This window comes from Macrotis lagotis, chromosome X (genome assembly GCF_037893015.1).
Source record: "Macrotis lagotis isolate mMagLag1 chromosome X, bilby.v1.9.chrom.fasta, whole genome shotgun sequence".
NCBI lineage: Eukaryota > Metazoa > Chordata > Mammalia > Peramelemorphia > Peramelidae > Macrotis > Macrotis lagotis.
The window spans coordinates 550,042,819-550,058,811 of NC_133666.1; the positions used below are offsets into that span (position 1 = coordinate 550,042,819).

The 15,993-nt window shown below is 37.9% G+C and overlaps 1 protein-coding gene across 1 annotated transcript in view; it reads left to right on the top strand.

Moving 5' to 3' along the window:
• The window catches only part of PTDSS1 (phosphatidylserine synthase 1), a 73,835-nt gene that overhangs the window by 46,928 nt on the left and 10,914 nt on the right, over window positions 1-15,993 (top strand). Inside the window, exon 10 of the mRNA XM_074200336.1 lies at window positions 12,496-12,595. Coding sequence (XP_074056437.1) covers window positions 12,496-12,595 — 100 coding nt within the window. The remainder of the gene's footprint in view (window positions 1-12,495; window positions 12,596-15,993) is intronic.

The window sequence follows — 15,993 nt, forward strand, 5'->3', positions numbered from 1 at the left end:
AATCCCTATGAGCCCTTAATGTGGAATGCTGCTAAGTCCTGTGTAATGCTGATTGTAGCTCCAGGATATTTGAATTGTTTCATTCTGACTGCTTGTAATATTTTCTCTTTGACTTAGGAGTTCTGGAATTTGGCTATAATATTTCTGGAAGTTTTTTTTTTTAGTATTACTTTTAGGAGGAGATCAATGAATTCTCTCAATTTCTATTTTACTTCTGCTTCTAGGATATCAGAGCAATTTTCCTGTAGAAATTCTTTAAAATTGAAGTCGAGGCTCTTTTCCTGATCATGACTTTCAGGTAGCCCAATAATTTTTAAATTGTCTCTCTGGATCTGTTCTGTAGGTCAGTTGTTTTTCCAGTGATTTATTTCATGTTTTCTTCTAGTTTTTTATCATTTTTTTGATGTTGTTTTATTGATTCCTTGCAAAGTCATCAGCTTCCTTTAGCTCCATTCTACATTTGAAGGAGTTTTCTTATCTTCTTTTCAATCTGGCCAATTCTGCTTTTCTGGAATACTTTTTTGCATTTGACTTAAACTAGTTTTTAACATGTTTTCTTCAGCCTTTTTTTGGATCTCCTTGACTAAGCTGCTGACTTGGTTTTCATGTTTTTCCTGAATCTCATTTATCTCCCCAATTTTTCCTCTACTTCCCTTAATTTTCAGAATCTTTTTTGAGCTCTGCTCCTGTTTTTCTTGGAGGCTTTAGATAGAGAAGCTTGGACCTTGTCATCCTCTGAGTGTATATTTTGATCCTCCATTGGACCTAAGTAATTGTTTATGGTCAGGTTCTTTTTTTTCTGTTTACTCGTTTCCCCAGCCTGTGCCCTGGTTTTGGGGTGTTTCCCAAGCTTTTGAGTGTTGTTGGGACACCCCCCACAAGAATCTCAGTTCCTTCAAGGTTTTATGAGAGGTTCTGACTTCTCTCCTGGCCTGTGCTCTGGTCTTTGGATGACCACAAGCTCACCCCTCTGCCCTGGAGCTTTAAGGAGGGTCCCTGCTCCTCTGTGGTAGTATGGGGGCCCAGACTGTGACTAGATTGATCTGGATATGGTAGTATGAGGGCTCAGACTGTGATCCAGACTGATCTGGATATGGACAAAGCACAAGAATCCTGTCCCAGGGACAGAGGAGAGATCTTGACAGTTTACCCCCATCCCCTTACATTCTATGGACTGAGCACTCTGGAAGCAGCTGCCTGGTGGCTCCAACTGGGCAGGTCTGTGGGTCTGCTTCCATTTTCTGCACTGATGGCTATGGTAGCCAGCCTGGACTCCACACCCATTCTGGCAGAGGTTTACCTGCTGTCTTCCAAGTTGTGCTTGATATTCCTGGGCTTGGCAGGTCAAGAAACTGCTTATGCATTCAGAAGCCGGCACCCCTGGGGACCCAGGTGCCCCTCAGGCTCCTCCTGGAAAGCTAGAGCTCCTTCACTCCCACCTGGTAATCCTGGCTGCACTGCTGCCCCCTCTAACATCATGGAATAGAGCCTTCCCACAATCCTCCAGGTTATCTTGGTTTGGAGAATTGTCTCACTGGGTCTTTTCTGTGGGTTCTGTCTCTCAAAACTTTATTTAGAGCCATAATTTTAAGGTTTGGGGAATATTTTGGAAGAGAGCTCCTGCAATGTACTGTTCTAATGCCACCATCATGTTTCTGCCCCCTAACTTAAAGAATCTTAAATATAATCTTGTTGGCCTATGAAATAAGTGCAATTGTTCAGTAATTTAAACATTTTTTTGACCTTGTCCTTATTTAGTATTAAAATATAAACTGATCTTTTCCAAATTTGTTATTTTATTGAATGCAACACTTTAACCTCATAATCTTTTAAATAGTTCTCCTGGAATTCCATCACCTCCACTAGTTTTAGTGGTAGCAGTGCTTCCTGAGGTCCACTATATTTCATTCTCTTAAGATTTTTTTACTCTAGATTAGTAACCACACCATAAAGGTTATCAGTGATGTTAAGATCTTACTTTGTATAGTTCTTTTGTGTTTCTTGCCACCTTTTCTTAATCTTCTGCTTTTGTTAAATCCCTACCATTTTTATCTTTTATCATGCCCATTTTTACATGAAACTTTCCCTTGATGACTCTGATTTTCTTGAAAAGATCTCTTATCTTTCCCATTCAGTTGTTTTTTTCTATTCCTTATTCTTTAGAATTGTATATTTAGTTGAATATATCTTCCCATTTTTCCTTTACCTTTTACTTTCCTTCTTTCCTCTGCTATTGGAAAAACCTCAACATTTTGCTTGCTTCATTTTTCTTTTTCCTTTAAATTTTTTTTGTTGCTGCCCCCTGTACAATATTGCTAACCTGACAATAATTCTTCAGGCATTCAACCCACCAGATCTTTTTGCTTTGTTTTGTTTTTGCAGGTCAATAGGGTTAAGTGACTTGCCCAAGGTCACACAGCTAGGTAGCTATTAAGTGTCTGAGGCCAGATTTGAACTCAGGTCCTACTGACTTCAGGGCCGTTACTCTATCCACTGTGCCACCTAACTGCCCCAATCTACCATATATAATCCCATAAATGTATTCATCACTTCTACTTCATATTCATAAGAAATGTTATTTAGATCACTCCTATATAGTTTGATAGTTTTCCCCACTCTTTTCAGTTTGTTTGAATTTTGAAATAAGAATCTAATGATCTGAGCCAGTCAGCTCCAGGTTTCTTTTAATTGCTTCTCTAGCTTTGCCTACAAAATATATAATCTATCTAATTTCTTTATTAAGCATTTATGATGTCCATGTGCAGTGACATTTGGGTTGCTGAGAAAGAATGTTTGTTATGACAGTACGTTCTCTTGACAAAATTGCATTAGTTTCTGCCCAGCTTCATTTTGTACTCCAAGGCCAAACTTGTCTGGTATTCCAATTATCTTTTGATTTTCTGCTTTAGCATTCCATTCTTCTACAATGAATGTGACATCCTTTTCTGGTGTTATTTCTAGAAGATATTGTAGGTCTTCATAGAACCGATCAATTTTGACCTCTTCAGCATCAGTGATTGAAGTATGAATGTTGAATGATTTGCCTTCTATTCAAACAGATTTATTCAGTAATTTTTGAGATTATACCTGGTACTACTTTTATTTTTAGGTTTTATTTTTTTTACAAGGCAGTGGGGTTAAGTGGTTTGCCCAAGGCCACACAGCTAAAGTAATTATTAAATGTCTGAGGTCAGATTTGAACTCAAGTCCACCTGACTTCAGGGCTGGTACTCTATCCACTGTGCCACTAGCCACACACCCCCCGCCCAGTACTACTTTTCTCATCCTTTTATTTGAGGGATGTTCCATTTCTTCTAAGGATTTTTTCCCCACGTTAGTATATGTAGTGATCACCTGAATTACATTCATCTATTCTCATCCATTTAAATTCATTGGCATTCAAGATATCAGTATATAGTCTTTACATTTCCTGTTTGCTCACATCTAGCTTCCCTTGGTTCATAGACCTTACATTCCAGTTTCCTCTACAATATTATCTTTACAGTATGAGACTTATCTTTTGTCACCAGATTTATTCACAGCTGAGCTTCCTTTCAGCTTTGTCCCAGCTGCTTTCTTCTTTCTGGAGTTAATTATAGTTGTCCTCCTCTACTCTTCCCAGTAATACATTGGACACCTTCCAACCTAAGAGGCTCACCTTCCAGTGACATCTCTTTTTTTATCATATTGGTACTGTAGCCATGAGGTTTTCTTGGCAAAGATATTGAAGTGGTTTGTCATTTCCTTCTCCAGAGGGTCACATTTTGTCAGAACTCTCCACTTTGACTTGTCTGGCTTAGGTAACCCTGCACAGCAAAGCTCATAGTTTCATGGAATTACACAAGCCCCTTTTCTAAACAGTGCAGTGATCCAGGGCAGCATCCCAGGTGAGGAAGTTCTTTTTACTCATCATAGAGCTGCTTAGATGACTTAAAGATTAAATGAATGGCCTATAGTCACAAAGTCAACATGTGTCAGAGGTAAAACTTGACAGGTCTTGCTGTCACCAGAACTCACTCTCTCCACTATACCATGCTCTCTGCCTCTCCAATATCCCCATTTTATGAATCAAAGATTTTGAAATTAATTTGTGTTCATCTAGCTAGTAAGTACCAGTACGGATTTCACAGGTCAATCAGAATATTGGCATCCCCCTTCTAAGTACTAAAATCTTTTTTCTCCTTCCCTTTCTCTTTGGCCTCTAGCATTTGGCACTGTCACCTTCTGTTTCCTTCCTGAAACTCTTCTGTTTCACATAGTTCATGTTCTTTACCCACTTTTCCTAGGCAGCTTTGTGATGCAGTTTACAGAGTATTGGGCCTAGAGTCAGACCTAGGTTCATTTCCAATGTAGATACTTTCTAACTGACCCAATTTCCTCAACTGTAAAATAGGGTATAATAACAGCATCTACTTCCCAAAGTTGTTATGAGTCAACTGAGACCATATTTGTAAAACCATTCCCACAGTACTATCTAAATGCTTATCGCCTTCCCGCTCCCTGCTTCCCTCCCAGTTCTCCTTCCTTCAGAGTCTACTAGTTCTTTTCTCTTTCTCTTGACTTTTCTGTGTAGATGACATCACTCAGTCTGCCTCAACCATCATTTCTGTACATTGACTTCCAGATCTGTACATCCGGCCCCAGCCTTTTCATCAAGATAACACCCTAGATTTCCAACTCTCCTTAATGGCCTAAGCTATCCCATTGTGAACTCAAACTCGGTGTCTTAAAGCCTGAATTGACCTTTTCTTTCAAAATTAACTCCTCCTTTGGAGTTATCATTTTGATGGTAACACCTTTCTTCTAGACAACCAGGTTTGAAACCTTACTTTCTATACCTACTGGATAGGGAAAACAAAAGCTCCAGCTTCCGGTTCCTGTGTTCTAGAGACAAGTATTCTAGAGTGTGAGGGTTGTATGTGTAATGGCAAAGAGATTACCATAGCCTAAGAAAAAATAAAGACACAAGGATCCAGCTCACTTATTCAAAGTGCTTCAGAGTTGGCCTAGCTGCTTCTCTTTCTACTAATATTATTTATTCTCACTGGAAAAACAGACACAAGAAAAGGCTCCTTTCTGTGTCACCTTAATTTTATTTATTTATTTGTTTGTTTATTTATTTTGTTGAGGATATTGTTTGAGTTTTACAATTCCCCCCCAATCTTACTTCCCTCCCCCCTCCCTCCCATGGAAAGCAATCTGTCAGTCTTTATTTTGTTTCCATGTTGTACATTGATCCAAATTGAGTGTGATGAAAGAGAAATCATATCCTTAAGGAAGAGACAAAAAGTCTAAGAGGTAACAAGATCAGACAATAAGATATCTTTTTTTTCTAAATTAAAGGGACTAGTCCTTGAACTTTGTTCAAACTCCATGGCTTTTTATCTGGATACAGATGGCACTCTCCTTTGCAAACAGCCCCAAATTGTCCTTGATTGTTTCACTGATGGAATGAGTGAGTCCTTCAGGTTGATCATCACCCCCATGTTGCTGTTAGGTGTACAGTGTTTTTCTGGTTCTGCTCATCTCAGCATCAATTCATGCAACTCCCTCCAGGCTTCCCTACAATTATATTTAATGAAGATGTTTTGCACATTTGCTAATGGTGGGTCTTTGTGTAGAGAAGCCTTAGTCAAGTAGTGGAAAGAGCACTATGATTTGGAATCAGAATACCTAAGTTCATGTTTGTGTTATGCCCCTTAGTCCTTCTGTGAACTTGGACATGTTACTCAACTTTTCTGGGCCTCAGTTTCCTCATCAGGAAAATGAGGAAGTTAGAATAAATGGCTCCTCTGGGCTTTTTCAGCTTGAAATTTTAATGAAAAAATTCTAGTTTTCTTCTGGTTAGCAAGATGAATTTCTCATTAGGAAAACCTCAGCAAATAATTATCTACTGCTCTCTGAGCATTTTTTTCTTTTTCTTGCAATACATGGCCTTTGAACAAGTTAGCCCAAAAAAGAGAAAGAAAAAAAAGTTGCCTCTTCATCCTCTACCCTGTTCTTTTGAAGCTCTTTCTGAAGTTAACCTTATATTTATTTTGTGTAAAAATTTATATGCTTTGTATGTATTTTGTAAGAGGAAAAACCACAGCATAATGGATAGACCTGGAAGTCAGCAGGGCCTGAACTTAATGCCTGCCTCTATCATGTCTTTTTGGCAGCGTGACCCGGGTCAAGGCACTTAATCTTCAGGGGCCTGGGCCAGGCTTTAAGAGCAGTCTGCAATGGTAGCTGGAGCCTCTTCTTTGGGGATTACCTATGCCAGTGGGAATTACAAGCCCAGTCCTCTCAAAACTTTTAGTATTTAAATAGTTCTGTAGCCACTTCTTTGTTGCAAAGAGGCAGATTGTAAACCAACCCTGTCTGGCTATCCTGTGCTGTCCTTGTCTGTTATATCCCAGATGTTTGCCATGGGGAAATTCACCTCCAAAAAAAGTATTCACATATACTTTCTGTGTATGTGTTGTATCTTCAGTTAGGATGTAGCATCATGACAATGGGACTTTTTATTTTTTCTTCATATCTCCAGTGTCTAGAACAGAGTAAACTTTTAGTAAATGCTTACTGTTAGAGGATTTTTACAGTTTGCAAAATTACTTTCCTGTCAGTGTGGAAAAGACAGGTGGGTGGTATTAGTAGGAATAGTCCCATTTAGGGGTATGATTACTAAGAAATTGAAAGTGATTTGAAAGTATTTAGATTTGGGAGTCAATGTTAGATTTGAATCCCATCTGTGCCTCTTGCAGTCTTGATGACTGAACAAGTTTTTATCTCTTTGAGTCTCATTTTCTTCATCTGTAAAATGAGGAAGTGGTTGGACAAGCTATCTTGAGGCCCCTTCCGACTCTAAATGCTAGAATTCTTCAAACTCTAAGGTAAGATTTTAACCAAAGTTGTCTAAATCTAAGTCAGGCACTAAGTGCTTTTCCTGGTTCTGTCAGTCTTTAAATCAGACTTTATGAAGCACCTATCATTTACCAGACTCTGCTATCTATCTGAGGACACAAAGAAATGTTTAAAAAATTCCTGTTCTTGAAAATCTCACTGCCCAAGTACAAACAAATTAGAAATGTTCAAGAGAGGGGAAGACATTATTAATAGGGATCAGGAAAGGCTTCCTACAGAAGATGGAATTTTAACTGTAACTTTAAAGATTCCAAGGAAGTCAGGAGGTGGAGATGAGAAAAGAGAGCATTTCACACATGGGGGACAGCCAGTGAAAATGAAGAGTCAGGAGATGGATTGACTTGTTTGAGAAAGACCAAGGCTAATGTTATTGAACTGCAGATTACATGGTGAGGAGTATGGTGTAAGAAGACTGGACAAGTAGAGGTCAGGCAAGTCATGAGAGATTTGAATGCCAAACAGAGAATTTTATATTTGATCCTGGAGGAGATAGGGAGCTATTGGATTTGATTGAATGGAAAATGGCAGGGAACATTACTTTGTCAGCTCAGTGGGGAGAGGCTTGAGGCAGGGAAAGACCCACTAGCAGGTCATTGGAATAGTCTAGGTGCAAGATCTTGAGGACCTATACCAGAGTTGTGACAATGTCAGTGAGATGGGAGCAGAAGAAAGAGATGTTATAAAGGTAAAATTAACAAGCCTAGAAAACAAACTGGATATGAGGAGTGAAAGAAAATGAGGTGACTCCTAGGTTGTGAGCCCTGGGGCACTGACTGGATAGTGACACCCAGAACAGTAATAGTAAAGGTTGAAATGGGAGAAAGATAATTGGTTTAGTTTTAGATCTGTCAAGATTAAGATATCTAGGGGACAGAATGTCTAATAGGCAATTTGAATATGAGACTGGAGGTTAAGAGTTAAATCAGAGTTAGTTAAATAGAGTTGAAAAGCATCTTAACATAGAGATGATAATTGAATCTGTGAGGGCTGATGAGATCACCAAGTGAAACAGTATAGAGGGAGAAGAGAAATGGACCCAGGACAGAAAGAGCTAGCAAAGGAGACTCAGAAGCATAAGGGAAAGAGGATAAGGTAAGGATTGGTAAGGAGATATAGTTTCATGAAAATCTAGAGAAAAGAGTGTGTCAAGGAGAAAAGATAATTGACAATGTCAAAGGCTGCAGATGGAAAAGGATGAAAATTTAGAAAAGGCTATTAGATTTGTAAATTAAGAGATCTTAACTTTGAAGAGAATAGTTTCAGGGGTGGCTTGGTGGCACAATAAGACCTGAGTTCAAATCCGACCTCAGACACTTAATAATTACCTAACTGACCTTGGGCAAGTCACTTAACCCCATTGCCTGGCAAAACCCAAAAAGAAAAAAGAAGAGAATAGTTTCAGTTCAATGAAGTTAAGAGCCAGACTATGGAGAGTTAAGAAGAAAGTTACAGGAGAGGAGGTGTAGGCATCTATTCTAGATGAACTCTGGGAGTTGAGCCACAAGATTAGGGAAAATAGTAGGGATGAATGACTCAAGTGAGGATTTTTTGATAAGGGGATCATTATGGAGAAGAGCCACCCATCCCCACAAACTGCTACCCAACTTTCACATAGAGAACAACCTAGCTAAAACAGCAGGGAACTCTGAGGAAGAGACAGGAAGTAGAAAGAGCTAGGCCAGTGAAACCATCACCACTACCTTTCCCAACTTCCCTAGGAACTTGATGGAGATACCCCAGGGCTCTGAATCCAAGAGCCTTGGATATAGTATTCTTCCAGCCCAGTGTCCTCATCCTAAAAAACAAAACCTATGGAGATACAATATGGCAAGTACTCCTTCAGGTGCTCCAGCCAACCAAAAAGGGGGGCAGCTGGGGGTGATGCAGTGGACAGAGCCCCCGACCCTGGAGTCAGGAGGTTCTGAGCTCAAATTCAGCCTCAAGACACTTAAATTACCTATGTGACCCTGGGCAAGTCACATAACCTCATTGCCTTGCAAAAACCAAAAATAAAGTTAAGTAAAAAAGTAAGTTCTTGTCCACCAGAGTCCTTGACACTGTCAGATGATTCAGTATTAGAAACGGACAGGGTCTTATCACTGAAAATGACAGCAAAGAAGCTTTACTATATTCTTTGCTGCTACATTCCAAGGTCCGTGGAATCTTTCCATTTGACTTGCAACTTAAACTTTCCATCTATATTGTCCTCATTATAGGAGTTCCTTGAGAATAGATTGTCTTTTTTAGTTTATCCCCAGTACTTATCGTATACATGTTTAATATAGGTTTCATTCAATTGATTTATCATTTTATATTAATGAAACAGAACAAAAACATAAAGTTCCTTTGTTTAAAATGTAAATCTACCTAATTGGTCCTTTTATGAGACAAAATAAAAACAAAGGAATTGGACAAGATGAAGACAAATGTCAATGGGAAGAAGGGTTTAACTTATTCTTGGCTATTACCAAAAGCAGAACAGATAATACTTAATGTTTATATATTGCTCTGAGTGAATCTAAATGACTTGCCCAGGAAGACACAGTAAATGTCTGAGATTTGGACTCAGATCTTCCTGACTTCAAATCCAGCATAAATATTTCATAGAAAGAAATTTCAGTTGACACAGCAAAAAGCTTTGTAAATGTAACAGTTTAAAGATAATATTCCTCCCCTTCCCTGTCATACCCATGTCCTAGGTTAGATGATCACTTCTCTCTTTATTTGTTTTTTATTATTGTTGTTCAGTCATGTGTAACTCTTTATGACCCCATTTAGCATTTTGTTGGCAGAGATAGTGGAGTGGTTTCCTTCTCCAGGTCATTTTGCAGATAAGGAAACTGAAATAAACAAGAGTTAAGTGACTTGCTCAGGATCACATGGCTATTAAGTGTCTATGGTCAAATTTGAACTCAGGAAGATGAGTCCTCCTGATTCTAGACCAGCACTAAAAATCTACTGCAACACTTAACTGCCCTTTAACTGCTACTGATCCATTTTCTTATTAATTCTCATGTAAGGTTCGAAGCCAATCAAGAAATTGAGTGGATGCCTATCAATTTGGGACTGACTGAACCACTTGTGGTGCATGAATTTGATGGAACATTATTGTTCTCTAAAGTGATATTTCCTACATTCTCATTAATGGTTAACCTTGAACTTCCATTCCAGTTATTTAACTAAAAAACCAGAGAAATCTGTTCCTCATTACTTTTCTCTCTTCTCTCTGGAACCCCCAGATCTTATCAGATTAAATAAATGTAGATAAAATTGTCTGTATAATTTATTAACTGTACTAAAAAGAACTGTGACAAATAATTCAACAATAAGAAAAAATCTAAAACTATAGTTAAATATTTCAACTTATCACTTTGAGAAAAATCATATCCATGATCACCTCTAACCATCAACTTCAACTGCTGACTTCTTTTTGTTTTAGAAAGATTCTGGGTTTTTTTTTGATTTTACTATTTTTCCCCTATTCTTGCTTCCCTTCCCCCAGAAGACAGTCTGTTAGTCTTTACATTGTTTCCATGGTATACATTGATCTCAGTTGAACGTGAAGAGAGAGAAATAATATCCTTAAGGAAGAAAAATAAAGTATAAGAGATACTGGCTGTCTTCTTAATTCTGGAAGCAGGTCCTTCACCTTTTTCAGCATGACTATCCAGTTTTCTCAAGAATTCTTTTTAGAGTATCTCCTCCACAGCAAAAGAGATAACTCAGCTCTTTCATTCTTTTTAGTCTTTCTATATGATGATGGTTAACTCTTTCATTCCCTTAGGGAAAAAGTTCTCGATAGGCATTGTTTTATACTGTGCCTCTCATAGTCTCTTTTCTACCAAGATAGTTAAAAATGTCATTCTCCTCAAAATTCTCTTCCTCTTTAAAGACTCAGTAACAGTATACCTAGCCTTTGTGGGAAGGACTGTAGAAGTTAAGACTATATAAGGATTAGAATCATAAAATAATGCCATGATCTCCACCCTGAAATAGTGGGTTACTGTTCTCTTGTAGTATTGTTATATAGTATAGGTTGAATGGTCTGCCAACTATTTATGAACACTGAGTAGCAAATAGCATCCAGAGTTCCTTTAAGAGTATCTGATTCTGGGGCTGCTAGGTGACGCAGTGGATAGAGCACCAGCCCCTCAAGTCAGGGGTACCTGAGTTCAAATCTGGCCTCAGACCTAGCTGTGTGGCCTTGGACAAGCCACTTAACCCCATTGCCTTGTAAAAACCTTAATAAAAAAAAGTATCTGATTCTACAATTCTTGAATTGCTAAATGATCAAAGGATATGAAAAGGCAATTCTCAGATGAAGATGCAAATTAAAACAACTTTGAGGTACCATCTCACACCTATCAAATTAGTAAATATTAACTAAAAAAGGAAAATGACCAAGGCTGGAGATGATGATTTGGGAAAACTGGAACATTGTTGGTGAAGTGAGCTGATCCATCCTTTCTAGAGAGCAATTGGAATTATCCCAACAAAAACTGTGCATACTCTTTGATCCAGCAAAAGCAGTACTAGGTCTATATCCCAAAGAAATCATAAAAGGTAAAAAACCCACAAATACAGAAATATTTATAGCAGCTCTTTTCATAGTGGCAAGAAATTAGAAATTGAGGGGATGCCTATCAATTGGGGACTTACTGAACAAATTGTGGTGCATGAATGTGATGGAATGTTATTGTTCTCTAAGAAATCATGAGGGATAATACTTGGAATAGCATGGAAAGACTTGCATGAACTGATGCTGAGTAAAATGAGCAGAACCAGAAAACATTATACACACTAACAGCAACATCGGGTGTTGATCAACAATGATGGACTTGTTCCTGACTCTAGACCCATCACTCTATATCCACTGCAATACTTAGCTGTCCTCTAACTGCTACTGACCTATTTTCTTATTAATTTTCATGTAAGGTTCTAAGTCAATCAAAAGATTTACCCTACATTCTCATTAATCAGTTAGCTTTGAGCTTCCTCTCTAGTTATTTATCTAATAAGTCACAAAAACTTCCGTTCTCATAACTTTCTCTTTCTGGAACCTCCAACTCTTATAAAATTAAATGAATTTTAATTCTAAAAGACTTGTGATGGAAAATACCATCCAATTGAAGAGAAGGACCTATGGAGTTTAAATGCAGACCAAAATTTACTTCTATTTTAAAAGTTGTCTTAGGGATTACTTTTTTTTCACATTTTGATTTGATTCTTCTTTCACAATGTGATTAATATGGATCTGCTTTTAGCATGGTTAAACTAATATAGCCTATGTTAGATTGCTTTCTGTCGAGGGAAGGGGAAAGAGAGAGAAAAATTTAAAACTCAAAACCTTGCAAAAAAAAATGAATGTTGAAAACTACCGTTGCATGTAGTTGAAAAAATAGATAAATAAAGCATTAAGGGAAAAAAGTGTCTTATTCTAGACTTTAGGGCATTAAGCATAATTTTATTTTTCTATTTCTAGAGAAAACACTAATAAACTAGATCTATATATTTCTGTATACACAAACACTTATGCTCTGTTAAAAGTTGGTAAAATACTTAACCTTTTTTTCCCCCTTTGTTCTTTAGAGTCATTGGTTTCCTGGAAGCAATTGTTTGCATAAAATTTGGACAAGATCTCTTCTCCAAAACTCAAATACTTTATGTTATACTTTGGCTTCTTTGTGTGGTGAGTTATTCTTCTTGTTCAACATAACACTGAACACCAGACCTCAACTGTAGAGCTCAAAGACTCCTCTCTAAAAAACATTCCTCCAGGAACCTGTCACAAGAAATGTATAGGGAGAAAAAATCTACTTGAAAGTTTTAAGATTGGCCTCAAGCAATTGAGGTATTTAAGAGTTTATGAGTAGCTACACCTGGGTGGCATAGTGGATAAAGGCCCTGGAGTCAGGAGTACCTGGGTTCAAATCCGATCTCAGACACTTAATAATTACCTAGCTGTGTGGCCTTGGGCAAGCCACTTAACCCTGTTTGCCTTACAAAAACCTAAAAAAAAAAAAGTTCATGAGTAAAATACTTTGAACTTTGACTGAATTCATGGTAGATCATGATGACATGTTAGAAAACTACCCATTCCTTGCTTAAAAGAGATCCTGAGGCAGTTGAAAGTAAATGCCAGGAGATAGAAAGTAAAGTGACAACTTTATGCCATAAACTACTTATTTTAAGCATCTGTTGTCATCCAGTAGTAATGTTTGCCCTTCATTCTTGAAGACCACATCAGGGAGGTGATACCATAACAAGCACATGAATTGGATTTGAGGGAAGAGATGCTGTACTAAGTCACTAGCCTCACTTTCTCCTTCAGAGCTGTCTGCTCCAGTGGCCAGATATGAATAAGGATGACTGGCAGATGGCCCTGAATGAGAGCCCAATTAGGATTAAGTGACTTACCCAAGATCTCACAACTTATAAGAGTCAAGTGTCTGAGGCTAGATTTAAACTGCCATCCTCTTGACTCCAAGACCAGTGATCTATCCACTGTGCCACCTAGTTACCCTTGCTTGGTACATGGAGAAACAGGCAGAGGCTTATGGGACTGCCCTAATGTTCTGTCTCATATGCAGGGGCTAGAAAAGTACTTTTATGCAAAGTATCCTTTATGCAAACACCCATACTCCTTGTGAATTTCTTATACACTTAAAATTAAAATTAATACTTATTTAACATTTAGTAGACTTTACCTTATTGATAGTTAATTTGTGTGTGTGTGTGTGTGTATCTTTTCAACTAGAGTATGAGCTCCTTGAGAGGAGGTTGATTGATTAGGTGATTGATTGATTGATTAATAAGGGAAAATAAAAATAGAATCTTGTTTTCAAATCTTATGAATTTTAACAAAGGTCAGGGCTTTCCTCTAACTCAGAAGTCTGAGTTATACATTATTCAACAAACAGAGCCTTTTGTTCTTTAGAGTTCTAAAAGAAACACTCTGGAGCAGGCACTCAGTTTTTCTCAAGATCCCCTTTGAGAGCCAGATAAGTTGTTGGTCAGTTGCAGTTGTGTATTGACCAGTTATTGTAAATGTAAATACTCATTACTATAAAGTAAAAGCAAAAATTCCTGCACAGTGATAGCTAGTGGTGTGTAAAGGATCACATATGATCTGGATCTTTTAATTTTTTTCCTCTTTTCCTTAAACAAAGAAGCCTGTGCAATTGCTGTTTTACACTCTGGCTTTGGCAAATTAATGGGTGCCTGTGTAGGCTTCTTCAAGGTGTGAGGCCAAACCTATGAATTACAGACCTTTGTCTCTTGTGACATGTGAAATGGATCTCTCTCCTTTTCTTCCCCCCTAGAGTTGGTAAGGTTTATCAGTGACAATAATATATGTATTGAGGTCTTATCTCATAAAGCAAACTATTTGTTCAACAAATATTTAAGCACCTACTTTGTGCCAGGCAATAAACTTCTGCCTGTGCCCACTAGAATCTTCTTAGTCTCCTGATTATGTGAGCTTCTTGGTTCATTAAATTGATACTTATACTATCTCACAGGGTTGTTGTGTGGAAAATACTTCATAAATTTAAAGTTCCTGAATAATAAGACTGTCCTTTTTATCACCAAAGTAACTCTTTTTTCTCTTCCCTAGTTTTCTACTCTTTAATCTTTAACATCTTCATCTTTCTATCCCTTAGCCTTTCTGCTGCCTACAAACATGTCCAAATCTTCTGTCTTTAAAAAAAACTTTACTAGCCACAATCATCCCCTGAAACTATGATCTTATCTTCCTTCTCCCTTTCTCAGCCAAATGATTTACACTCATTACCTTCACTTTCTATCCTTTCATTTTTAAACCCTTTACACTCTAGCTTCTGATCACATCACTCAACTGAAAGAGTTCACTCTTTCACTCTCTTCAAAGTTTTCTGATGTCTTAATTGCCAAATCTGATAGTCTTTTCTCCAAATTCCTCTTTCTTGATCTTTTTTGTAACATTTAACTTTATTGTTGATTATCTCCTCTTGGAAACTTTCTCTCTTCTAGACTTTTGTAAGATTGTTCTCTCTTTTTCCCCTCTTTTCCCCTTCTGATTTTAACCACTTCTTAGCATCCTTTGCTTATTTAACATCCAAGTAGCTGTGGGTATCCCCCCTCCTGAGATCCTAATGTGGGTCCTTTCTTCTCTTTAACTCTTAGTAAGTGATTTTAACAACTTCTTGGGGTTTATTTGCTGTCTTTAATGTACATAGCACCCAAATCTGTATGTTTAGTTCCTGTCTCTACCTTTAGTTTCTATCATGCAATAACAGCTGATATTCAAACTGTATGTCCCATAGACACCACAAGCTCACCATGCCCAAAATAAATTAATTCTCTCCTCTTTCCCCCAACCCCAAACAAACTCCTCTTCCAGACTTTACTATTTGAACTATTCCCTGTTAAGAGTATTCTCACCCTTCCAGTCTTCGAGGTTTTTAACCTTGGCATTATCCTTGATTCCTCACCATTCTTGGCACTCCACATAACCAGTTGTCAAATCCTTTGATTTCTATCTCCATAGTATCTCTCTCATCTTTCCCATTCTACCTACTCACACAGCTCCCACCATAGTTCCAGGCTTTTATCATCTCTCATCTGGACTATTGAAATGGCTTCCTATTTGATCTTCCTGCCTCAAGAATCTTTCTTCTTCCATTCTTTCTTGCCCCCAAAAGTTGCCAGAATGATTTTCCTTCATTGAATATCTCCCTTTGTCACTCCCATACTCAGATTGCAATGTTTTCTTATTGCTTCTAATATTAGATATAATAAAATTTGTTTAGCTTTTCAAAACCTTACAACCTATCTTCTCAGCCTTGCAGTGCCCTACTCCCTTCCCCCCTCTATAATCTAGATAAAATATCTTGCTTCTTCTCATATATCACACTCTGTCTCTTGTCTCTGGAGTCTTTGCCTGGATTTCACTTTCTCTTCCTCTTCAGCCCACAGAACTAACCCTTCCTTAAAGACTTAACCTTGGGGCGGCTAGGTGGCGTAGTGGATAAAGCGCCGCCCTGGAGTCAGGAGTACCTGGGTTCAAATCCGGCCTCAGAAACTTAATAATTACCTAGCTGTGTGGCC